At 44.4% G+C, this 26482-nt stretch overlaps 1 protein-coding gene across 1 annotated transcript in view; it reads right to left on the bottom strand.

The window, feature by feature from the left end:
• Window positions 1–24546, bottom strand: part of nrg3a (neuregulin 3a) — a 489374-nt gene extending 464828 nt beyond the window's left edge. Inside the window, exons 1-4 of the mRNA XM_080449647.1 lie at window positions 24506–24546; window positions 23459–23493; window positions 17352–17468; window positions 9768–10559 (exon numbers count right to left, since the gene is read on the bottom strand). Of these exons, the coding sequence (XP_080305773.1) occupies window positions 9768–10491 (724 nt within the window). The 5' untranslated portion in view covers window positions 10492–10559; window positions 17352–17468; window positions 23459–23493; window positions 24506–24546. The remainder of the gene's footprint in view (window positions 1–9767; window positions 10560–17351; window positions 17469–23458; window positions 23494–24505) is intronic.
• Between the last annotated feature and the right edge of the window lie 1936 nt (window positions 24547–26482).

Genomic DNA, 26482 nt, shown 5'->3' with positions numbered 1-26482 from the left:
ACAGACCCTCTTTGAAGTGGCTACAGAGTAATAGGCTGCAACCTATCGCCCTAGCTTTGGGCTGCAGCTAAAATCAAAACAGTCTGACATTTGCTTGCTTACTGGTGTTAAATGGTTTGCAGCTACAGGCCTGTGAGAAGGCAGAGCCATGGTTGGGGGGAGGTGGCAGGGGTTGTTGAATGAACCTACAGATATCTCTTCGCTTATCTTTCTCTTGCATTTACCTACAGTATATCAGTGGTTCTCAACCAGTACGGGTGGGGGTTCGAGGTGGTCCCAACTAAATGATGGAGAGTTGGTAACCAAATGGACCCTGGACAGAATGCTACACTATAAGGCCTGTATTGTGAATGGAGTTGGTAACACACCAACACACCTTGATCAATCGCCATGGTAACCGAAGTCAACTCCTCCTACTCACATGACAGCAACTCCTCCCTCAACTTATCTGCCATGGTAACTGATCACGACTCCACCCATACTCCTCTCCATGACTTTGCTACCTTTGTAACTGATAACATTCCACCTTAACTCCTCCCCTTTCACCAATAAGTGAGGAGTATATATGTTACAGGTAAATTGGCATTCCAGGTAAATTGGAAAAGAAGCGCTTGCATTCACAGACGACTGCAAAGATAGACGCCTCTCTCTTCAGACCCCAGGCCAAATACTCAGGGTCCCCTACCCCCTTGGGGTAGGGGACCCTGGTGCTCTCCCCTCTCTCTCCTTCCTCTCATCCTCTCCCCCCTTCATCCTCACCCCTCATCCTCGCCCCCTCATCCTCACCTCCTCATCCTCGCCCCTTCTTCCCCACCTCCTCATCCTTGCCCTTTCTTCCTCACCTCCCAATCCTCGCCCCTTCATACTCACCCCTTCATCCTCGTCTCCTCTGCTCCCTTCTTCCTCGTCACCCCTTATCTGTCTTCCTCTCTAACTCTTCTTCAACGCATCTCACCTTCCTCTCTCCCTCCTCTTCCTCTCCCTCCAACCTCATACATTAAATCCCTTTATCCCTCAATCCAAACATCCCTCCTCTCCATCCATTCATCATCAATTCATTTATTCCTGATAGGTTCATCTCCTTCTTTTCTAAATAAAAACCTTAAAAGAGGTATGGTTTGAAAGTGTGGTCTGTACTAGTGAACTATGGTTATGTGAATTGTTTATTGCCTGATTTCTTTAAATGTGAAATCAGTAGGCTACTACTGTTGGATTTAGAATGTTGGTTTAAAGAAAGCCTCTGTTGATCATTAGGAAGGAATAGAAGGGATCATGCTGCTTCTGTAATAAGAACTTGGATGCTTCTGAGGAATGTCTTTAAAAATCTTTTGCATTTTATTATGCCATCATATGACAAGCTTATTTCATCTTGCTGAGATGTGCAATACTAAAACTGCTGCAGCAAACACTCCAGAGACACAGATCAGCAAGTAAATAAATTAACCTTCGGTTAAGGTTCACTTTAATGGAAGGCTTATTTCAGGATGAGGCAGCAAAAGTGACAAAATGTTCACATCCAGTAATGAACACAATGTAATCACATGTGGCATATCTCTATCAAAAGTCCACTCACACAGATCATGGCGTGTATTGGGAGTTAATGGGAGACCTTGTGTTGGTCATCGGCAGCCAGCAGGAGATACTTTAAAGAGTGTGAATTGTAAGAGGAGGTAGTTAGCTAGCTGATGGTAGCCTCCAACAGAAGAGCAGGCACAGGGCAGGTACATCCCAGAAAAAGAAATGAACTGCCGTCAAACACACCTCCCTGCCACTGGCAACGTTAAAACACGCCTGGCTCATATAATCAAGGATACTTAAGATGGAATTCATTATTAAAAGCATTGCTGAAGGAAGCAGCATTATTTGGAATGCTTTGTTCAGGTACTTCATCATCTTCAACTGGGCTCTACTGCAAGTGCTGCATCATGGTGGGTAAAAGGGAGGGAGTGGGAGATAAAATGTAAGCAAAAAGAACAAGAGTGAAGGGGTGGGGGGGGGTTCAAATGGGAAGAAATCAAGATATATTAAGCTTTTGCAACAAAGAGGTACACCTCCTTTTACAAGAATGAAAACTTTAAGAAGACCTATGAGTTTTTAATGATCTCTCCAGCAAGACCAACCTTGCGCAATGCAGAACTTATCACTTTTCCCATTTAGAAAAGCAGATGATTTTTGTGGGGGAGCAGAAATAGTGGAGAAAGGGGTAATATGTCAAAGGGGCGTCTTCAATTATTCACACTTCCCTCTCTACATATTGAACATGTTTCTCCTTTTCATTAATATTTCAAGATTCTTCCCTTCAAACAACGTTTCATCAGAATCAATCAAAGTTACATTTAACTTTATTTGCACAACGTCTGTACCAAATTAAACTCTAATAGGGATGGCATGATGAGTTTTTGACGCGTTTGGTTAGCGGGCAGGGAGCTGAATCTCCTGCGCTACTTCAAACCTAAATTTGCTTAAGTGTATTGTAAATCAAACAGCCAGCAGCTTTTGTGAGCGCCTTTTGCTGCTGGCTGTACTGCAAGTTGTCTTGGCATTGAAACCATTGAAACCCCCAAAGGTGGTCAATAGGCCTCAAATATACCAGCCTAACAGGGGAGTGTATGCTTGAGGCATACATGTCTGTGTGGGTGTTCATCAGTCAGGATATGATTCCAGTGATATAAGTGCCTCTTTTGAGTTTGAACACAATTTCAGCCAAACACACACAATGCGTGCCCGGGGGCACATAATTCTTCTCTTAAAGCCTCTTAGAGAGCCTGGGATGCAATCAGATTTCAAGGATAGCACTGATTTCTACTCTCTCCTGCGCAGGAGGTCAGTCATCGGTCACCCTCACAACAGAAGACTCACTAACATATGCTAGTATGCATGCCCACACACCACCCACACCCACACCCACCCACACACACACACACACACACACACACACACACACACACACACACACACACACACACACACACACACACACACACACACACACACACACACACACACACACACACACACACACACACACACCGAGAAATACCCTACTAGGCTACTTGATACTAAGCAGCTCAACGCAAACTAATCCAAGTGTAAAGATTTTGAACTCTGCTATCTGGTCTAAACCCTCAAATCCGGTTTAACAACCCCAAATCTCCCATATAAGATGATTAGTGGACTATAAACGTGTATACTGATTGCCAGTGTTGATGACCCGCACAGCTTGTTTGGTTAATGTGGGGTATTTATTTAATTTCATTATGGGTGCCTGCATAAATGGAATGACTGTTGATGGCTTGTGTTTGTGATGGATAAAAAGCCCTAATACAAAAATATAATTAAAAAAATAATACAAAATTCAAATGCCAGATTCAGGAAGGATTTCTATACTATTTCGACCAGTTTTGGAAGCAAAACTTTGAGGCTCTGTAGCTTTTATTTATGATACCTGCCTCTTCAATACAAATGGGATATATGAGTGCAAACTTTACTTAAATGTATACATAAAGTATGTTTTTAACTTTTGGAAATGTATGTAGCTTGGGGGAATCCAGCTCCCCTCAAAAGTAGACAAAAAGTATGCATGCTTGACATCACAAAACAGAGCTACCTCCAGCCATGAAAATCTATACATGTAAAAGATAAAAGAAAATAAGAAAATAGCAGAATATCTTAGTTATGGCACTGGACTTCTGAAGCACTTTAGTTCTTATATGTAAAGTATTTATAAAGATTGCCAAATGAGAGCAGACCATCAACACCTTGAACCGTGTCACCATACTAGTCAACAAGCCCACAAGCAGCCGGACTGTATCGCGCGTCTTCACCACTCAACACCACATTGTGATTTGTTGCTCACAAATTGCACATAGTATTGAGCTAAAGATTGCACATTAGACTATTAGGAGGGGGTGTCAACTATTATTAGACTCTATGGGTCCAATTTTGGAGCTGGTGGATAGGAGTGAGGCGTGCAGGAAACGGGCTAATAGACAATTTGGCATGTTTTTTCCTTGCCTGCATGTGTTTGGAATTTTGGTGGACTTTCCATGTGCCAGTGTGGGAGGAGAGGTACAGATAAGGTGGGTGTCCTTTGCTAATCACCATCACACTGCAATCTTTTGTGTCAACGAGGAACACAAGTTGCGCCGTACGCCTGCTTAGACCAGGTCAACTGGTGTAAAGCAAAGCACTCGCTCATCCATTGCTATTTTAAGCACACTGTAGTTGGCGGAGTCACAAAGAAGTTCTACTATCCTACTATTAGAACCCATGGCAAGGGCCATGGAGTGCCACTCAGTGTTGTGAGGGCTTAGCACACCCAGTAATCCAACCGGGTCCACACTTGGCACAATATTGCTCAGTACTCTGGCTAGGACCTATGCTGCTTTCAACTTGAATGTACTTACATGTTGTACAATTTGTCTGAAAGTTAAGTATTGAGTCAAATTTTTTGCTCTATTGAGCAAAAACAGTCGGCCACGGTCACTCAGCGTCAGCGATGCGATCTGTTCAAGGAACAATAACCAACAAGTCACGGACAGAATTTCACCTATTACCACGGTCTGTCCCGCAAACACACTGTAGCCTATTCAGTCAAACAGCAACACTTTATTTTTCTTCACTCAACTTTCTTTACTTGCTGCCAAATTGTGCTGCTTTATTTGATTTGTTCAGCGTCTTGCATATCACTCTGTCTCTGACTCTCTATGTGTGTGTGTGTGTGTGTGTGTGTGTGTGTGTGTGTGTGTGTGTGTGTGTGTATGTGTATGTGTATGTGTGTATGTGTGTATGTGTGTATGTGTGTATGTATGTGTGTGTGTGTGTGTGTGTGTGTGTGTGTGTGTGTGTGTGTGTGTGTGCGCGTGCGCGTGCGCGTGCGCGTGTGTGTGTGTGTGTGTGAGAACTCAGAAGCGTAGCCAGCACTGTGCAACGCGGGCAGCTGCCCACCCAGTTGAGCCCTTGCCCCACTGCTGAAAGACGGGCCGAAAAATTATAATAGTAAACCGACGTCTCTGCTTAACAATAGATGGACGGCCACTCGGTCGGCAAGTCACCCTGATCTCATGTCCAATGTTGGAGCATCACAAACTGCATGCAAATTTCTGTTTAGAACTCATTGCTTAAAGGTTCTATGACATTCATTTTCACTTTTTTTTTTTTTTAATGTTTTTTTGGGGGTTTTATGACCTCAATTACACCCAAAAAATCTGAACTTTGAACATTCAGTGGATTTTCTGTGGTCTGGGGTTTTCTGAATAATTAGGCTGAAAAGTAATCTGAGCTTGGCCCTTCGGCAGTGAGGTCACAGTCGATTAATCCCGCCCACTCTCCTCCTCGCCCCTCCCCTCCCCTATCCTTTCCTTTGTGGGGGGCGGAGCAGAGGCGATGATTGACAGGCAAAATCCCTCACCAGCGACACCCGCAGGCAAAGATTTATTTTTTCATTGCAGTTGAAAAGGCTTTAGAAATGTGAGAGAAAAACACCTGCCATGGATAAATGGAGTGGAATTTTTTGTTAAAACTTTCTATACACGTTTGAAGGACCATGACAAAGACTTTTAATGTGTGGTAAAACTGAACGTCATGAAACCTTTAACAAAAGGTAACTGGGGTGGCAAGTGGGGAATTCCCGCCCTCAACAACACCTCAATATGCAACACAAACAAAATGAGTCACCAAAAAACCCAGGAAATCTGTGCAGGACGTCATGTTCGCATTTATCTGGTAGGAAAAAAAAAGGAAAAAAAACTTCTCACTACATCTAAACAATAACTTTTGCCCCAATAACACAACCCTGCTAACCACACAGAAACTGTTCACAGGCCCGAAGGGCGCTTTTTTCTATGGGAAATAGAGTGTGTGGTTGGTGCAACATGTGGAAAAGAGTTAGCCTTTAATTTCATCACTTACAGTAGTCTGGGGGACAGAACGATGTCTTGTAGTATGTGCTCCTATTGCCTCCACGTTCACACAATAATAAAGTCTCACTGTGAGTGTCATGGTGTTGGTCACTGTGAGTTTAGCTGTTTTACCTGGCTACTTTTATCCTATCTGACTTTGTCAAAACATATTGCCTCTGTTCCCTGGAATGTGAAGTGTAATACCTGCGGTGAAAGTGCATGATTCAAAACAACATCGGAGGTGAAAAGCAATATGAATTCTGTTGTCACCGAAGGCGCAAACAAGCACCACCTCTCTATTTTTTTTGGTGATCGTCAAGTTCTTCATTCCAGCCATGAGACATTTCTTTGGGATTCTTCACAGCCCCCTCAAGGGATGCGGTGATGCGTTAAAGAGAAAACGCTCTTTAAGATGTCACCTCAGTGTCATTTAATAAAAAGCGTCATGCTGTGGGCCATCTATCAAAACAAATCCTCCAGCAGTAGGGAATGTAAGCTTATGTAGAGGGTGTGACTGATAGGTGGGTTACTGTAATTCTGCTTCCACCACGGTAGCAGTGATGGACTGTTAATCTGGATTTAGGCTTCGGGGCATCTGTCTGTCTAGAGGGTAATCTCATTGAATAGCTCAGCATGAAGACAAAGAAGTCTGACTCAACAGGGTCCCTCGCAAAAACCCCATCTTACCTCGTGATCTGGGGCTGCCATCTACCAGGTGGGATGAGTATGCATGCGCCTAGAGCCAATGTCCATCAGTGGGACCTACGATGGCCAGAATCCTTTGTTGAAATTGTGATGGTGCTGAGACATCACTCGACATACTACCGTGAAAGGCAGAGGTCATTTGCTCTTAGGTTTTCCAAAGCTACCTTAATTTGTTGTCAATTCACTGCTTCAATGTGCTTCTATTCTTCATGTAGCGCTCAAATCAATCAAGTGTGCTTTATTTTTTAGATAGAGGAGCATAGAGAGAAAGGAAACTGGCTGAGAGAGAGGAGAGACCTGCGAGACAAGACTGGGAGTCGGATTCAAACTCAGGTCCTCACGGCTCACTCTGTCTCACGCACTGGCTGAGACAAACCCCTCAAATACATTTTTGAAGAGATGCTTCGTCTTTAAGCCCTTTGAAAATAGTGCAGCCACCAACGACAAGAGACTCCCTGTTAGAAATGAATGTCCCCTTGATAACACACAGAGCCAATTCAGTAACATCACACCACACATTCACATGTAATGGATGGTTAATGTGGAAATGATGACCTTTTTAAATCAAAGCAGCACATGAATGTACCAATGGAGGGCAGCGGCAGAGGAGGAGAGAAGGCTGTTTGGTGTTTTTCAGCTGACAGGTTATTGGGCAATGCTGAGACTTTCAAAGTCAGCTGAGCAGGAGAAGGAATGACATTTTCCGCAGGATATCCATCAACCAGACTTAATGGTTTTCGTGAGCACTTGCTTGCGAAATGGCATTCTTTTTTTCTTTTCTTAAATGGTTAATTAATAAATGAATGAATGATGATAAATGGCTCCCCATTTTCCTCCCACTAATGAAATCTACCCCACCCACCCGAGTATAATTATTGTAAAGAACATTTCCCGCTCTCAGTTGTAATTTAGGGACAATTCCATTACCTTTAGACACACCAGTAGAGGCCATATCGTGCACACAGACAGCTCTAACAGTGGGGGTAACAAGCTCATTGTGTTCATCGATAGCATGATGTATGGCCACTGTCCTCTGTTTCTCAGATCATAATAGACAATATGATGAGAGAATAATAACCACCATCGAGCCCAAAGCCCATTACGGGGCCTTATAGGCCATCGCAAATTAATGTACACCACGTGGAGTACAACTGGATGGCACAAGGCCTTGATTACATTTGATGACTATGGTGCTTGACATTTAGCTGCCTTGTATTAGGCTATACCAAGGTAATTTGTCTTCAGCAAACTCTTTACTCATATTGTAAATGGGGAGTTCGATTTCACGATGCATTAATCCACATTTTGGTGAGATATCTAATCCTAAAATTCCACTTGACTTTTGGCAAACATCCGATGCCAGTACAATGTCTGCATCCTGTGACCTGATTGGTTTGCTGTGTGCACCGACACTATTCCTACAAAAGTGCTGTCATCTGGCGTGTATGCACCGAATGCATCAGAGAGAGGGAAGCGACAACATCAGTGCAAATTTGACACCATTTTGAGAGCGATTTACTCAGGCAGAAGCCTGGTCTGTGCGAGACAAGCACTTGGGGGGGGGGGGCATTCCGGTGTCAACGGAAAGGGCTAGCAGAAATAAGCATGGGGCAGATTGATCGCTGCAAGTAAATTCCCCTTGGCCCAGATCAATAGCGTGCAGCGATACCATGACTAGAGTCAAGGACAGAGAGGGTGAGTGGGAAGGAGAAAGATGGTAAACAGCATTGGTTGCTGTTCTCTGATGATAATCTGACTTGGCCAAAGCACTATAGTAGTGCCACAGCATCATTGGTATGAAGTCTTGTTTGTACCAGGGGGCAAAATCTTAACTGCACTTGCTTTTTTTTTCATCTGGCAAAGTGTTCATGTTAAGTCACACACACAGAGAAGTCAGACGACAGGTATGCACTATGCATTGCAGATGCAGACCAATATGTCACACCAGCTGACTCTGATCAACTAGAAAGCATGCAAATGAAATCATTCAGCCAGACATGTTGATGACAGTCTGCTATGGTGGCTATTGCTAACCGCAGACATTTTGGTCACGGCACTGGGTCAGCTCCTTTTTCACTTTTTTTTCCTTTGGTTATAACATTATCTCATTTGGAAAGAGAGCCGCACCATACTCACAACACACAAACACACAGTTGCAAAGTATTGCCATTTTATAAGCAGCTGGGTCATTTACAGCAAATTATCAGTGTCATTTGTTATACCTCCAGAGCATGATGATTAGTTTGTCACAGCAGGGGGAGTCACCACAAGCAAACACAGTTTAACCATCCATACGGTTAATACTGACTATTGAGCCTTCAGGAGGCATTACTGTTATTATCAATAAATGCTATTGATCAGTAATTTCCTCATTTCTCAGCTCCTGCACCACAGTCAGAAATACCTGATACTTTGATCTGTAAAGACATAACAAAGACCTCACTACGTATATTGTATTTGAAGTGAAGAAAATATTTAAGTAGAATAACAGAATGCTACAAATACAGTAGCATATAAATATCAACTAGCCCAAATGAAAACCAAACAATGCATTGAACTTCAATACAGCATTGGTTTTCTGACATAAAACATTACACATTCCTAAAATAGCCTAACTAACTAACTAACTGTTAAGCTGTCCAACACAGCATATGCAACTAAACAATACCAAATAAGGCACTAAACCACTGGTAGTATCGTTACCGCAAGTAATATTCCAGGGTTCCCCCCTCTTTTTAAGTGGTTTAGCCCTCCGCTTCATTTTCTAGGACTATTACCAGAAGGTTATTGATCAAGGGGCACAGGCACATTGCTGATGTCAAATATCTCTCATCATTATAATTTGGCATCCATTGGTATCCTTTAAGAAATAAGCCTAAACCATGGCAATGTGTTTTCAGATAATTTACACATTTGTACGTGTCCTCCAATATAGAAATATAAATGTAATTTGTGAATATGGCCCAGTCTGGCAAGGCCTTAAGACCATTCGTCATAGTTAGGCCCAGAAAAGGGGGGGGGGGGTGTAAATGCTGCTGCATTTCAAAATCATAGCAAAACGTTCTCCTTTGCATATTTTTGGTAACTTGATAAATCACTGTAAATTCCACATTTTTAAGACATGGTAAACATGAAGGAAGTACACGAGTACAGAAGACTCACGTGTTTTGCGGTTTCCATGCGAGCGTGTTGTGAGTGTGGTGGAGACCCTCTCGGTTGTGGTGTGCTCCTGGGTCCACATCTGCGTTGAGTCATGAAGCACTGTGGGATTGGACGGAGGAGGGCTGGAGGTTACTGGCCCTATTGTGGACCGAGATGCTGATGTGCTTGTTGTAATAACCGGAGGCCCACGCCCATTATGATGTCCAGGATTCCGAGGAGTCACTTGACTTCCCGAGGCTCCACCACCCCTAGGGTTGGTGGGGGTGGTGGTAGTGGATCGAGTTCTACCTTTGGCCACCGTTACGGTTCTAGATGATGGGTTCCCACCACCGATTGTTATAACGGTGGTGGTGGTGGTGGTATCGGGGCTTTTGGGAATGCCACTGGGCTTAGAGAGGAAGATAGGATCCTGGCCTATTCGATTAGCATCCACAAGGTCTGTCGGCACGTAATCCCTCACTGTCCCAACTACAATCCACTTCAAAAGCATCAGGCTTAGCCCCAGGCCAATGAAACCAATGAGTAAGGGGACCACGCACAGCCATGTCTGCTGGCGGGGCCATAGTGTGCAACCGCCACAGCGTAATGGGCCCTGTTCCTGTTCCTGTCCCTCCCCGTGGCCTGCTGGCCCTCCGGGACCTTCTGGCTCTTCCAGGATCACCGCCCCGGATGTGGCCGCTCCGGAACACTCACTCATCCTGACCTGCCGTCCTTTATGGCTCATGGATGGTTAACCCTGGGACAGGCATGGGTTGCACAGGGTGGAAGGATACCTGTCGCTGCTTGGCATCACTAAGAGAGTAGTGAGTGGAGAGGAAAAAAAAGAAAGATTCCACGCAATGAGATGTTTCCAAACGTACACAGAGATATGTAAATCCAAGGGTATAGAGGTAGGAAGGGGTGCTGGGGATACACATGAACACACATGCATAAACACACACAGCACACACAGGCACTCAAGAGACACACAACGAGAGGTGAGAAAGCAATCGTAGATGCAGATGATCACACGATTTAGTCCACTTCGAGTTCTGTCCCACTCGTGGTGTCCAATGACGCACAGAACCAATGCAGAATCCCAACTTCAGCAAATGGACTGAACGAAACCAGGGGAATTCAAACGCCGCTTTTGACGGGGCAAGAGAGAGAGGGACAAATAGAGAGATGGGGTGGGTGGGGAGGAGATGGGCGGGAAGGAGCCGTTTTACATCCGAGCATACAAAGACGATGTCACATCAATGCTTACATCGGTTTTGCCAGCAAAAATCTGTAATCCCCGAAGACAGCTTGCTCTATTTAACAGCCATATGGGTGCCTTCCACCATAAACACTCCACCACAGGACGGTATAGTCTTAATGGTACATGGGAGTGAAACTTGCAGGGTGGGTCACACTTATCGCTTCCCCACCCTGTGCAGAACCAAAAGCGTTTTCCTCCTGCAGCCTATTCCTTCAGCTTTAGCCAAGTCAGCTTCCCTCTTCCCCAAGAACTGGTCTCTTTCAGAAAAAGAAAAAAAAGAGAAGACGGTCTGGCGTTGATGTATCCGTTGCCACTATCCCAAGACCACCCGTGCTCTTTTTTTTTATGCCTCTCCTTTTTTTAGGATTTCATCTATCACTCCCTGGAACCAAAGGCAGTTGTACACATCCTCTAAATTCCAACAAATGGGTTGAAAAAAGAACAGGAGAATCCAATAAATGGTTAGAATCCAGAAGAAATCAGCACTTTAACAGAGGAACTGGACAGATAGATAGGCAGAAAGAGACGTGGAGGCAGGGGTGTTGTCATGCTGGCGGCATCGCAGGGCGTATAAATCTGCAAACTGCGACGCACGATTGTGCTCCTCTCCCCTTGCCGACCACGGATCAGATTTCCCTCCAGCTGTCTGCTCAGTGCCCCGCTGTCTCAGCTGCGCCGTCCGTTAATGCTGCAGCGACACTCTCACAATCCCCTCACAAGCCACAACCCTGTCCGCTCACCGGATGCATTCCGCCAGAGAGAGGCAACCGGCGGGATGAGAGTGAGTGAGAGAGAGAGAGAGAGAGAGAGAGAGAGAGAGAGAGAGAGAGAGAGAGAGAGAGAGAGAGAGAGAGAGAAATGAAAAAAGAAACAGGCTGAAGCAAAGCAAGAGAGGAGAATAAATAAATAAATAAATAAATAAAAGAAGGGCACGAGCGGGAGGAGTGGATGTTTGGAAATATACTCCCCTCCTGCTTTCTCTATTTCTGAGATTTATTTTTTCTCCTTTCTTTCTCAGTCCCCTTTGAAGATCGTCCACTCTCTCTCTCAAGTCAGCCTGTGATTTGTTGGTTGGGTTGCTGGGCTCCTCTGCTTTGTCCTTCCTCCGGGGAGCTCTTTTAGAGACGATTAAAAAGAGAAAATGTGTGTGTGCGCCCGACACCCGGGATGCAAGTGCCGCAGCGTTTCTAGCCCTCCTGTGGGGTTGGCTAACGTCCGACGAATTGCAGCCTCCCCTCTTTTACCTGTGGCTGTGGCACTCGCGATGCAGACATACATGCACAAGGCTGCCTCCCCGTGAGCTGCCGTTGCAGAGAGAGAGAGAGAGAGAGAGAGAGAGAGAGAGAGAGAGAGAGAGAGAGAGAGAGAGAGAGAGAGAGAGAGAGAGAGAGAAAGAGAGAGCACGAATGAGGAGGTGGGGGGTTTGCAGGCACAGACTGAGCAGAGTGTGCACACTGGTGGAGCAAGAGAGAGAGAGAGAGAGAGAGAGAGAGAGAGAGAGAGAGAGAGAGAGTAAGCGAGCAAGCGAGTGACTGAGAGAGAGAGAGAGGCTGCACCTGCTAGTTGCACCAGCGCTGGGAAGCGTGCCCATCTCCGTTAGCAAGGAGAGAGTAGGGGGGGTGAGGGTTGTTGAGATGCTGATTGCATACTGAAAACAGAAAAATAGGGAGTGGAGGTGTATCTACAGATAAAGATAATGAGGGAGGGAGAGAGGAAGGGAGGGGGAGTGAGAGAGAGAGAGAGAGAGAGAGACGGAGAGGGAGAGAGCGAGCTCTGCAGTGTTGTGGGAAAGCAGCTACCAGTGAGGAGCGGGTGTCCCAGCACATGCACAATGCAGGAACTGTCAATCACTCACTCAGCCCCTCCCAGTCGCCAGCACTGGAAGAGAGAGAGAGAGAGAGAGAGAGAGAGAGAGAGAGAGAGAGAGAGAGACAGCGAGAGACAGCGAGAGACAGAGAGAGAGACAGACAGGAGTATAGGAGTTGAGGCCGACAAAGACCCAATTTTGTGATTATGTCCGCTGCATGAAGCAGGCGTGCACCGTGAATGGCTTAGGATAGGGAGGGAGAGTCTGTTAAGTCAACCTCCTTTCAAATCAATTTAACAGTGTACAACATGCCATAAAACAACCTTTAATGTGTGAGTCGAGAAAACACGCCTCGTCTCCTCCCACGTGTGAGCATGCACTCGTGTGTGTCTCCTATGGTTACACGCACGCACACGCACACACACACACACACACACACGCACACACGCACACACACACAGATAGCCATCTGCCGGTAGATGACTCCTTTAATGGGTCCCAGAGGGGACCCATGGTTTTAACACGTCTGTCTCCCCTCTTCCCATGCAAATGTTCATGGCAGGTCCATTAGCACAGCCCTCACAATGCCTTGTTTGTCACAGACAATTGTCAATAATGGCACTAAAACACAGCAAGAGGGCCACACAATGGATGCTATCAGATCAGCATTAACAAAATGGCATATGGACTGCATTTATATAGCACCTTTCTAGTCTTTTCGACCTTTAAAGGGCTTTACAATGTACTCACGTTCATCAGAACACTATTACACGTTATATGCTACTGCAGTAAACACACCAACTGCAGTGAAACATGCAAGGCACCCACCTGCTAATAAAGGATCGGGATGACACTGAACCATTACTGATACTGCTTACTTTCGGTCTTTATTGATACCATCATCAATACTTTTCTATTATTAGTATTATTAGTAGGACAACACATGCTTTTAATTTCTCAACTTAAATGTTAAACATATTTTGGCCTATTAAACAGAACTCATTATTAGACCCTCAAATTATTATAGAATTATTATCAGATAGAAGGTCGTTTTTTGTTAGATTTTCACACTGGTGTTGGTCAATGTCTGTACTGTCTCTTTAAAAGTACAGTAAGTGATATATTTTATTAAAATAAGTGTTAAATAGCTCTATATTCCCATAGCAATATAGAGCAGGGGTGTAAAACTCATTTCGGGGGGAGGGCCGCGTTGCACAAAAGGTGACTTGATGAGCGGACGCGCATGCACGCGTTCACTTACGCAGTTGTCACATGGCTTTCTTTTTCAGCCTGTTCTCTCAATCACTGCTGACTGAGAGCATAAATACAGTATATCACATTACAAATTTTTGTTTATTAAATGTACTAAGAAGAATAACTACTTTAATTATTGACTTTAATTATTGGTATTATAGTAGTAAGCTAAAAGAAAATGCTATAAGTGGTGAAACGAACAATGTAATTTTTGTTTATGGGGCCCCAATAAATTGTTAAAGTATAATAATTAAATTTCAAAATTAAATTTAGTAAGTGAAACTTACTAAACGTAAGTTTAGTAAGTTTTTGCTACTACTCCTACAGATTGTGTCCAAAACTCACACAAATGGGTACACATTATCTCTGGGGTCATGTGATCAAGATGTATCAGTTTTTTTCTAATTCCATTCCAATTGGCTATGACAAAATTTCAGGGTCTGGGTAGACAACCCGGCCTGGCGGAGACCTGCGCTCAGAGGAGCGCACTTTTCTAGTTCGTTCTGCATCCTCCTGTATACATGTCATGACAACGTAAGTGTCATTAATTCATGGTTAACTCACTGAACTAGTATGTTAATTGCGAGCAGCGAGGCGACGGCCATGGCTGACTATTGTTCTCTCGCAGCCATAGACTTTACACAGGTAGACTACAGTCACCCGCGAGAGAGAGAGAGAGAGAGAGAGAGAGAGAGAGAGAGAGAGAGAGAGAGAGGGGGCGACTGCGGCATAAAAGGTACTAGTATGATTAAACTTTTCAGAAAATCATATTGGGGGCCACAGTGGACCCCTTTTGGCCTGAAAAAATTTTTTTCATCAAAATGAAAATCAGGATACCAATTTCATCCAATCAGGAGAGAGAACTCATACAGGATATAGGATAAACAAGTGAAATTGGAATTGTTGAAACAAATACATGAGCTTTCTCTTTCCTGATTGGATGAAATTTACAACCCACCTGTAAATGTATGTTCTGTTTATTAACGAGCTGGAGAGAACTGGCAACCCCTTTTATTACTGAACAAATGCTCTATAGCAATGATTACCATCAGAATATAGAGCTTTAACTAAATGTTTTGTTTTAACCACGCAATATCACTTACAGTTCCTTTAAGACTCGTCAAGAGGTCGCAGATGTCATTGCTAAGCAATACTGAGTTACATCACAGCACGTTCTTAGCATGTAGATCAATACTTTTTGGCACACGACACCATACATATCGAGTATTGAAGCCAAGAGGCAAAACTCTGGAGCTTTGACCAAAGGAAATGTAGCGAACGCATAGGAACGTGAGGTAATTAAATTCCTCTTCCTTCAGGTGGGTGTCAGGCAATTCAGCTGACTTTCATCTCGCAACACATGATGTCACTGGTATCGATAAGCTCAGGCCTTATTGATTTGGGTTTTTTTATTATTCTAAACCGGGTCTGTATAGAACTGGGTTTCGATCCCCATCCTGACTGCTCATCAGAAGCAGTTATAGGGGTTCAGTGTCTCGGTCAAGGACACTGACACTCAGCCAAGGAGGAACCGGGGATCAAACCGGGAACCTTTCGGCTCCCAGGCGGCTGCTCTACTTCCTGAACCAATACCAACGACCGCTGCTCTATACTTCCTGAGCCAATACTGCCTAACGGAAGAGACGTTTAATAACACATGCACATATTTAGTTACACCAGGAGTACGTGCTTATGATATTTATAAGTAAAAAATATGGCGTACGCTTAGTTTCGCTTTAGAGAAAATATGACAGCTGACAGCTGCTGTTTGAATGAGATGACAAGCGCGCACAGTCCCACGCTTTGTGTCTGCATTTTGAGCACACATGTAGCTGTAGTAACATATACCATAGATGGGGTGCCCGCTGGCCTAGCGGTCCAGGCGCATAGTACCACATACGCTGGTAATCCAGCTTGACAGCGTATCGCGGGTTCGACTCCCGATCCCGACGACCTTTGCTGTGTGTCACCCCCCCATCTCTCTCCCCATTTCCTGTCAGCCTACTGTCCTGTCAAATAAAGGTATAAAAAGCCCCCAAGAATATCTTTTAAAAATATATATATACTATGATATCCACTGTATTCAGACAAAATAAATGTACCGCATTTTAGAAAGGGTCCCTAGCAGCCCAGAGAGCTCTATCTCCTTTCCGCCTGCCCGCTGCAACCTGGCGGTCGAAAGCCGATCGAGCCGGCTTACCACCACCGACCTCGTGGAGAGCTACCTTAATATAACACTTGACATGAATTTCACACAACTGAGGAAATATGGAGATCTATCATCTACTATTGGCCAATTACGCTCCAGCCACTCTGTCACAAGCCGGCTCAAGACTGACACGCCACCTCCTCACACTTGCATTGTAGATAATAATGCTTTCAGTTTCAGTGAATCTCTTGAAAGTTGTTCTTCTGAAATAGCAGTGTTCTTATTGGTGAAGACTATAGATATTGTATAACAAGCAGTACATGCCCACCTTTTGACACACATACTGTGCATATGGGAGAGAGAAAGCGAAAGAGATAGAGAGGACGGGCCCTATCTTGCGCGCTGCCTTGCGCCTTACCCCTTATGCCTAAACATTTTAGGCATTTTTTACTATTTTGAAAAACATTTTAAAATAGTGATAATAGTCAATAGTCGATCTACATCGACACATAATGTGTTCACGTGGCACTTCCTGGTGGAAAACACCTGTATACTGTATATCCAACACTACATCACTTTGACTACGTTTTACAATGTGTCACAGAGAGTAGGGTGGGGGTGGGAGCGAGGGAGAGTGAGAGAGCAGAGGAACATACATGCAGTTTGATGTAAGGCCACCTTTGATTAACACCAAATGAGAGTCACTCTATGCCAATTTATGCTTTGAGCGTTGAGCATTACGTCACAAAATTTGGAGTTTGGAGCATTCATACTGTCTTGCGATTTGCTGACAGTGCTGCAACATCATATTATGAAGCGTTTGCGACCATTCATTTTACACGACACCATCTGCGATTGTCCTCCGTGACACGTTTGTCATTTTGATACTTGTTACTTTTTACTTTTGTCGTGCAACATGTCGTTAAACACTTGTCGTACAAAGCATAAATTGGCCTTTAATGCCTACGCACATTCAACACTGTGCTGACGTAAAGCTGAGAGGACGATGGTGAGAGCATGACAATTAATGTGTATGATGACAGAGACCAGTATGTTGTTACAAATATGCTTATCTCAATTTAGGACAAGATACCAAGTTCTCAGTTCCTCTCACCAAAGTGATTGGTGGCCTACCTCAGTGAAGCCAGTCTGGGCCTGTCCCTGCAGATGGTCCTCCCTCCTGTTCTGCGCTGTGTTGTGTAAAATGATGGGAATCTGAAGGTTCAGTGCAGCCGAACTGCTGTATTTATTCTGCATGGAGTGATATTAGACAATGCAGCAACATGTTAGCATTACAGCACACCTCACTTACTCGACTCGTAGATTGCCATTAACCTGTTAAAACCGGGAAAGCATCTGTGTATAAGGGAGCGCCATGGAGAACGGCTGCTTTCGTTTCGTTTTTCCATCTTTTTAGTATTTTTTAGCCTTCTCTTTTTTTCCTACACCGTCGGGTGTCTGAGGAGTTATGACAGACAAGCACTTATGGACATCAGCACAGCGATTACACACAGAATTCCGGACTTTTTTGCGGAAAATCCTCCACTCGGTTGGGTGGGGGGAGGGCTCCCCTTTGTCCCGGCCGGGACACTGGCACGGAAACGGCGAAGAAGACGGCCAGGTCGACGAGGGAAAAGAGCGGGTCTCCTCGTAAGAACAACAAAACGTGGATATAAACCTGCACTGCCTTCAATCCTGCTAGCGACCACTATGGACGACTTACTGGCACGCGTTACATACAACACCGAGACGAGGAGCACGTCTATTGTTGTGCTAACAGAGACGTGGCTAACGGAGTTAGCATCTGATTCTTCCATCACTCCCCCTGGTTTCACCGTGTATAGGAAAGACAGAGACCCTGTACTAAGCGGTAAGCAACGTGGGGGGGGAGTTTGTGCCTTGATCAACAACAACTGGTGCAAAGATGTTAAAATCCTAGATAGTCACTGCTCTCCAGACCTTGAACTTTTAATCATAGCCTGCCGTCCTTTCTACCTACCACGCGACTTCAGCATTGTGATTGTAGCCGTTGTTTACATTCATCCTGGAGCTAATAAGGACACAGCTATGAGGGAATTACACCAGGCGATCAGTGCACAAGAAAATCGCCACCCGGACTGCGCAGTCATCTGCCTAGGCGACTTCAACCGGACAGACTTAAAAAAGGTATTTCCCAAATTCCACCAGCATGTCACCTGCAGTACCCGTGGTGACAATATTCTTGACCACTGCTACACGCCCTTCAAGGATGGATACAAAGCTCTCCGCCGCCCACCGCTAGGAAGCTCTGACCACTACGCCATCCAGCTGCTACCTGCCTACAAACAGAGGCTAAAAAGGGAGCCGGTCGTTGAGAAGGAAATCCGAATCTGGTCTGAGGACACAGACGCTATGCTACAATCCTGCTTCTACCAGACTGACTGGGGGATGTTTAAGAACGCCGCTGGGAATAACATCAACGAACTCTCAGACTCAGTCACTGGCTTTATCAGTAAGTGCATAGATGACATAGTCCCAAAAAAGACAGTTCGGATCTATCCCAATCAGAAACCATGGATGGACAGCGGAGTACGTGCACATCTGCATGAACGGGATGCTGGTTTCAAATCTGGCGACGTGGAAACGCGCAACACGACGCGCGCGGCCCTAAACAGCGCCATCAGGAAGGCGAAAAAGGCCTACACAAAAAAGATACAAGACAAACTCAGCAATGGCGACATCAGGAGCACATGGCAGGCGGTACACACCTTGACAGACTGCAAAACAAGAACCAGAAGCGAGGTGAACCCGCCTGCCTCCCTCCCCAACGAACTGAACACTTTCTACGGCCGGTTTGAGATCAGCCCCAACCGCGGCAGCCAAGCGGGGCCATCAGCAGCACCAGCAGAGGAGAACCCTCTAACCATCTCGGAGAGAGAAGTGCGTACAGCCTTCGCACGGGTCAACATCCACAAGGCAGCCGGACCTGATGGGATTCCAGGCCGGGTCCTTAAGGCATGTGCAGACCAGCTGGCGGGTGTCTTCGCTGACATCTTTAACCTCTCCCTCTCCCAGGCTGTGGTCCCTGCAGGGTTCAAAATGTCAACCATTGTGCCCATTCCCAAAAAGGCCAAAGTGACATGCCTGAACGACTGGAGACGTGTCGCTCTCACCCCGATCGTCAGCAAGTGCTTCGAGAAACTGGTGAGGGAATACATCAGCTCCACGCTACCTGCCTCGCTGGATCCGTGGCAGTATGCATACCGCAAAAACAGATCCACCGACGACGCTATTGCCATGGCTCTCCACACCGTCCTCTCGCACATGGACAACAAGCTGCTGAAGGACAAATATGTACGTATGCTGTTCGTGGACTACAGCTCAGCATTCAACACCATTGTCCCAGCAATACTTGACAAAAAGCTCAGAGACCTAGGCCTACACCCAAGCATGTGCGACTGGATACAGGACTTCTTGTCCAACCGACATCAGGTGGTGAGAATGGGCAGCATCACATCCGACCCCCTGACCCTCAACACCGGAGCACCCCAGGGATGCGTGCTGAGCCCTCTCCTCTACTCCCTGTACACGTATGACTGCATAGCCACACATGTCTCCAACACCATCATAAAGTACGCGGACGACACGACAGTGATAGGCCGAATCGGCAACAACGACGAGTCTGACTATAGAGAGGAGATCAACTCACTGGCACTCTGGTGCCGGGAGAACAACCTCTCTCTTAACGTCGACAAGACCAAAGAAATGATCGTGGACTTCAGGAGGCCGCGGAGAGACCATGCGCTTATCCTCATCGACGGTGCTGCAGTGGAAAGGGTCAGCGAGTTCAAGTTCCTCGGAGTACACATCGAGGAGGACCTCAAATGGGAGACGCACACCGCACACGTGAGGAAAAAGGCTCAGCAGCGACTGTACTGGCTCCGCCGCCTGAAGAAGCTCGGAGTAGGACATCGCATCCTCAGGCTGTATTACAACAGTTCTGTTGAAGGCATCCTAACAGGCTGTGTCACGGCCTGGTACGGGAACTGCACTGCCTGAGAAAAGATCAGCCTACAGCGAGTAGTGCGATCGGCAGAGCGGATAATGGGAATCGAGCTCCCAGCGCTCCAGGAACTGTACAAAAAGCGGTGCGTGGTCAAAGCCAAGCGCATCATCAAGGACAAGCACCACCCAAGTCACAGACTGTTCAAACCCCTACAACGACTGCGACCGGGCAAGGGGCTCTACCGCAGTATCAAGAGTTCCACCACCAGGTACTGGTGCAGTTTTAATCCGGCTGCTGTCAGGATGCTGAATGAGGCATAAGCCTTGTTCAGCAGCCTGACAGCAGGCGGTGCAAAACTTTTCTGGCTCTTCCTGAACACACCTGTGGATTATACCAGGGACAATGACTTGGACTTAGCTCCCCCTCGGACACACCTGTGGACTACACCAGGTACAAATGACTTTTTTGTTGCACTCCCTCATGGAGCTACTTGCGGATTATACTAGGGTCAGTCCACCCTAGGTGGACACGCACTGACCTTTTGCACCTTAATCCCATGTATAACGCACTGACTTTTTTTGTCTTTTTATTGTGCTCTTTTTTCTCTAAGCACCTTAACGTCCATATGTATATCATGCACAGTATAAGTATAACATGCACAGTATACATACATTGCTGCTATGCTCAGGCACCTTAGTTTTTTATTATCTCAGGTACTTTGTAAATATGTAGATAACTTGTCTGGCCTTCTGTTGCTCTCTTGTTTTGATCTCCTTCCCACTTGCCCCCCACCCCTCTTCTTCTCCCCCCCCCCCCCCCTCTTCTTTCTATGGAAATTAACGTTGCGATGGGAACGATGTACAAAAACGAATTTCACCCACTTTTTTACCTTGTAAACCTGTGATGTGACAATAAAACTGATTCTGATTCTTCTTCTGATTCTGTGTCATTTTAGATTTTAGCTATATATACATACTAGAGGTCGGGCGGCCGGCCCGCTAGCCGCGCACGGGGCTCTATTATTAGGCCTAAGTCGTCTCCCCTCAACCCCCCCCCCCCACACCGCACACGTTCGGTCGCGTCGCCGTCTTTGTCTGTTGCTTTTTGCATAAACATGGATGGTGGCTTGTTTCTCGCGCACAATCTGGCAACACTGAATGTAGTCCAGGCTGTTGGTTGGCTAGTAGTGGTCACGTGACAACAACACACACACACACACACACACACACATACACATGTCGCACAGACGCACACACATTAAAAGCCTCGACTTTTTCTTCACGGCGCTCGTGACTCAAAGTTAGGTGTTTTTGTTTGTGTGTTACGCACTGGATTGGAACTATTTTTGCAATGTTATTCTTCACAGTTGACCACAAAGAAAGGTAGGCCATAATATTGTTTTGTTGTTGTTGCTGGCTGGGTGAAGATCATACTGGAAGGATGTGTGTGTGGAGATTTAACCTGCGCTTCTTGGTTGTATGCTTTATCCAACATGACAGCCATGTAAACAAAGAACGAATGTCATTTACAACTAAACGTTGCTGTCAAGAATGTTTGTGAAAACATTTGAAGTGAGAAATAGACGATGCAATAACCGAAAAGTGATTCTATTTGATCGATTGAAATAGCAAAACGTTCGCCCCAAAACACAGTCGCCCCGGGGCAAATCCGGCGGTATGACAGGCAAATCGGCAGTATATAGAATGGGGGGCGAGTGTGTTTTGGGGCGATTTTTTATTTATTTCGTCATTTGTTTTCCGAGGCAACAACGGGGGAAATCGCAAAACGCTCGCCCCAAAACACAGTCGCCCCGGGGCAAATCCGGCGGTATTACAGGCAAATCGGCAGTATATAGAATGGGGGGCGAGTGTGTTTTGGGGCAATTTTTTTTTTATTGTGTCATTTGTTTTCCGAGGCGTACTTGTCCGCCCAGCCCAATACTTATGGAATACTTTGATTGCCGTAAGCACGGAAATACTTCGTTGTGTTGTTACTTTTGGGTAAATGTATTTATGTATTTATTAAGTAGGCGTGTAATAAGCGGGATAATGGTGGTTAATCGCCCTGAAGGGCTTTAAATGTAAATAATGACCCCCATGCATTATCCCGTGCATAGTTTTGCGAGCGAACACCGCTGATTGCAATGGTCGCCGCTTCGTGTTGTTTCGGCTGTGGCCGTTGGCGTTCGGTTGTGCTGACGGTAAACGGTGCGAAAGAGTTTCCCCGTCCGGTGTGGTCGTAATGTGGTGAGTAGAATTAATTATGTTGCGAGGTGGAAAATGTGTAGTGAGCAATGAGAAGTGCTCTACGCCACCCGTAAATTCAGCGTGCACGTTGTGGCTGGTGTTGTGGTGAGATGTCAGATGTAGTTGTTGTGTTTAGTCGAAATCAATGCTGTGGGTATGGCGTCAGCAGGCGAGAGGTCCAAATGAATGGAATGGCTGTGGGCGTCAGCGGCGGAAGTAGCAATTTGCCCTTTATATAAGTAGATATAGCAACATGCGTTTTTCAGGAAACTCTTAGGATTTAGGACTCTAGTTTAGAACAGTGGTCCTCAAAAATAGCAGATCAACAAGCCTGAGCCACGCTGCGAGCTTGTACATCTGCAATTCTTTAACATTTTTGAAAAATCTTGAATGTAATAAATCTTCTCTGGGGGTCCCTGGCTCAAAACATTTTCAGAATGGGGTCCGCGGCCAAATACATTGGCCCAAAATAGTTTGAGAACTACTGATTTAGAAGGTATTTTGCTGAATCGGTCTCAGGTCAGAATGAGGAGAGTATATACCAAAGAAAGATATTTCAAAAGATTACGGCATGTAGACGGCATTACTGTTCCATCATTGTTTCAAAATAATACACCACTGGTTATTTTACCTTTATAAACAAATTAAGTAAGTCAAAATGGCAGTAGTAACATAAAAACATGCTTCTTATAAAACACATGAAATTCTACACAAAAACATGCTAGCAACAACCTAACCATACCTGAATGAAGTGACATTAGATAATGCAGCAGCATGTTAGCCTCACCTCTCTGTGATAAGAAAAAATAGCTATCATGAAATGTGCAGCAGAGTCACAATTATGCTAGTTTACTTCCAGTAACAATGATGTGAATGAACAGAAAAATGCTACAATCGACAAAACACATTTATTTTGCATGAAATTCTTGACCAACAACATTTCAACTTTTCAACTACTCTTCAAATAACTTTTAAAACATGAACTTTGAAGAGCACCAAAACAGACTCACCTTCCCCAGAATCCCCACAGACAGTCATTAACAGACTGAGGAAGGAGAGGAGAAATACAAATTACCAAATGCTCCCAAAACGTTTTAGTGCTGAAAATAATAATATAATGAAAAAAACATAATTGGCATAAAACATTAATCAGTATCCTACCCTTCACACCACTGTCCTGTGCCTTAGAGCAGTGGTGGTTCTCAACCTTTTCAGGCTGCAACCCCCCCAAAATAATCATATTTCAACTGGGGACCCACCAAAATAATCATAAGTGAACTTGAACAATTATTTGAAAACGTTATTTAGGCTACTAGTTACTTTGTAGATTTTGATTATTATTACAAAACATACATTAACCACTTCAGCTCTGTATACATGTTGGCCATTTGAAAATAGAAGATCTACAAGCTTGTAGAGCTTGTAGTTCTGCAATTTTCAAAAGTTCTACTTCTGGTACTTTAAGTACATTTTGAACCAATTTTGTACCAAGTAGCCTACCAATATTTTTGTACTTTCCCTGAAGTACAAAATGTGAGTACTTTTTACACCACTGCAATTAATGCATTACCATTAGGCCTACTTAGTCCAAAAAAATCTTGTCTATCACTTCGTCGCTCGTCGCACCCACAGTTCTGCGAGCAGCCTAAGTTGATCCTAAACTTCATGAGTCATCAAGAAAGTTAGGAATCATTATAATGTAGGCGTTTATCACGCATTAGAAAACAGCCAGTCACTCACTGAAGCGCGCGCACTTCTCTCTCTTTCTCTCTTTCACACACACACACACACACACACACACACACACACACACACACACACACACTCAAACCCAATTTTGAACGCCCCTGGACCATTATCATAATTATTGTTATAAAATCCTTTATCGAGACAATAATAATAATACTAAAACTTTGCTGCGCCATTTACCGACCTGTGCAATGGGAGACTGTGGTGGGCAGTGCAGTGATGGCGTTGAGCGAAGAAATTAAGTAGCCTAAATAGGCCTGCCTTCTACACCAAAGGCTAATGGAAATATATCCAAATCTTATACTCACAATTGTCATTGACGCTGAAAACCGCTGGTCCTACTTATTCCTGTCCTGGGTCCTGCATGAGACCTGACTCCTGGTCTGTCTATCAATATAATTTCCTGTGTGACGCAGGAAAAAATATTTGTAAAAGTGGCGCGACGCGCGAGTGTGAGTTCTCTGGTCCACATGCTGTTCCTATTTCCTAATACGGTAGGTAGCACAGCAGTGTTGCCATATTTTGTGAGAGAAACAAGCAACCAGGTCTAGGAAAACGAGCCCAAAACAAGCAACTTAGGTCACATGAGCACTTTAAACCTATATGAGTCAGCTATTTGAGCTACTTGTAGATCTGCAATTTTCAAAAACTCTTGCAATAAAATTTGGAATATTTGGAACGTTTTTGAAACATTCTAACAACACTGGCACAAAACATTTTGTGAAAATGTTTTGATATTTGAGAACCAACTGGTTTAAAATAATAAAAGAAAAATTAGGAAACAAGCCTAAATAAGTGCAAGTACACTTTAGAAACAAGACACAAAAAACACAACCCTCAACTACCAATATTTACAAGCAACTTGACTGAAAAACATGCCCAAAGTAGGTTATAATAAGCAGACATGGCAACGCTGGTGGTAGGTACTGGCGAGCTGTCACGTGTGTCGTTCCGCCGCAGGTAGCTGTCAGGTATAGAGTCCATATAGAGTCCATAGCTGCAGGAAATAGTCCTTACTTGGACTTTAGTTTCTATTCTATTTGGAATCTGAAGTTGAACAATTGACTGAATTGTAGTTGTAGCTCAAAGTGTGTGTGAAGCCATATAAAAGAACATGAACAAAGTAGCCTACAGCTTAGCTGAATGCTTGATTCTGATTGGTCAATCACTGAATTGGTCTGTTATTTTTCAATAATGACAGCTGCTATCTGATTGCTGCAGAGTCAACGCATGTGAATGAAATTAAGCAATCCCCATTCTATAAGGCAGCCATGTCAGCCACTGGTTCCCAAACCTTTTAGACCCAAAAGAGAAATTCGATGTCTCCCAAGGACCCAAAGTATTGAAAATAGCAGATCTACAAGCTCCTAACTAGGAGCTTGTAGATCGGCTATTTTCACATCTTCTTTAAACATGTGTTAATTTATGGAATTTCTTATATTTTTATTTAAGAAAAAGATATTTATGAAATTATTTTGAAAAATGTGTTTCTAATATATATATATATATATATATATATTTTTATGTTTGGAAATAATGTATAGGAAACAAACAAATAAAGGGATATTTATTTACTCGTGACCCATACAAATATGTCTGTGACCCACAAATGGGTCCCGACCCAGTGTTTGGGAAACAGTGATGTAGGCAGGCTACACAAACACACATCATTTTACAGCTATTAGTAGCCAACATTAAAGAATGTTGACAAGAAATAGGCCATGCAGTACCAGATATCGATTCATATTTGATCAGCACTTCTTACTTTTGCATGTCAACCTGTTGCACTGGATGCACCTTTAGGATCCTCCACATTAGCAGACATCTGCTGTTTGTCATAAGGCCTATTATGAATTTATGAATGTATTTATTCATTGTAGATCCTAAAATAGGCCCACATTAAAGATATACATTGCTTCCTTCATTCCATAAAGCCTACTGTTAATAAACACAGCACTCTTGGGTCTCTGTCTGGAGAGAGTTTTTAAATGAGGGTGCTGTCTGAACCCCCTCTCCACCCCTCCTTGTTGTTGAAGACTGAACGGAGGATTTCTTGACATCTTGACATCTTTATTGACAATGCAACATTATGTAATATTTACATACATTTGCACACCACAGTCAAAAAGATAAAAACAACAATGAAGCTAAAAGCTTAATTGTTTCTATTGTGATCCGTTACCAAGACACAAGTTAGACAGACCTTTATTGATCCTATTCTGTTGCCAAAGGCTGTGGTACAGAAGGAAAAAAAAGGATATACAGTTAAGAGTAACAACAAGATA

Source organism: Gymnoscopelus braueri (assembly GCF_963280865.1).
Source record: "Gymnoscopelus braueri genome assembly, chromosome: 14".
NCBI classification, from domain to species: Eukaryota; Metazoa; Chordata; class Actinopteri; order Myctophiformes; family Myctophidae; genus Gymnoscopelus; species Gymnoscopelus braueri.
The sequence above is the reverse complement of the archived record's forward strand: the minus strand, read 5'-3'. Positions and strand labels throughout refer to the sequence as shown.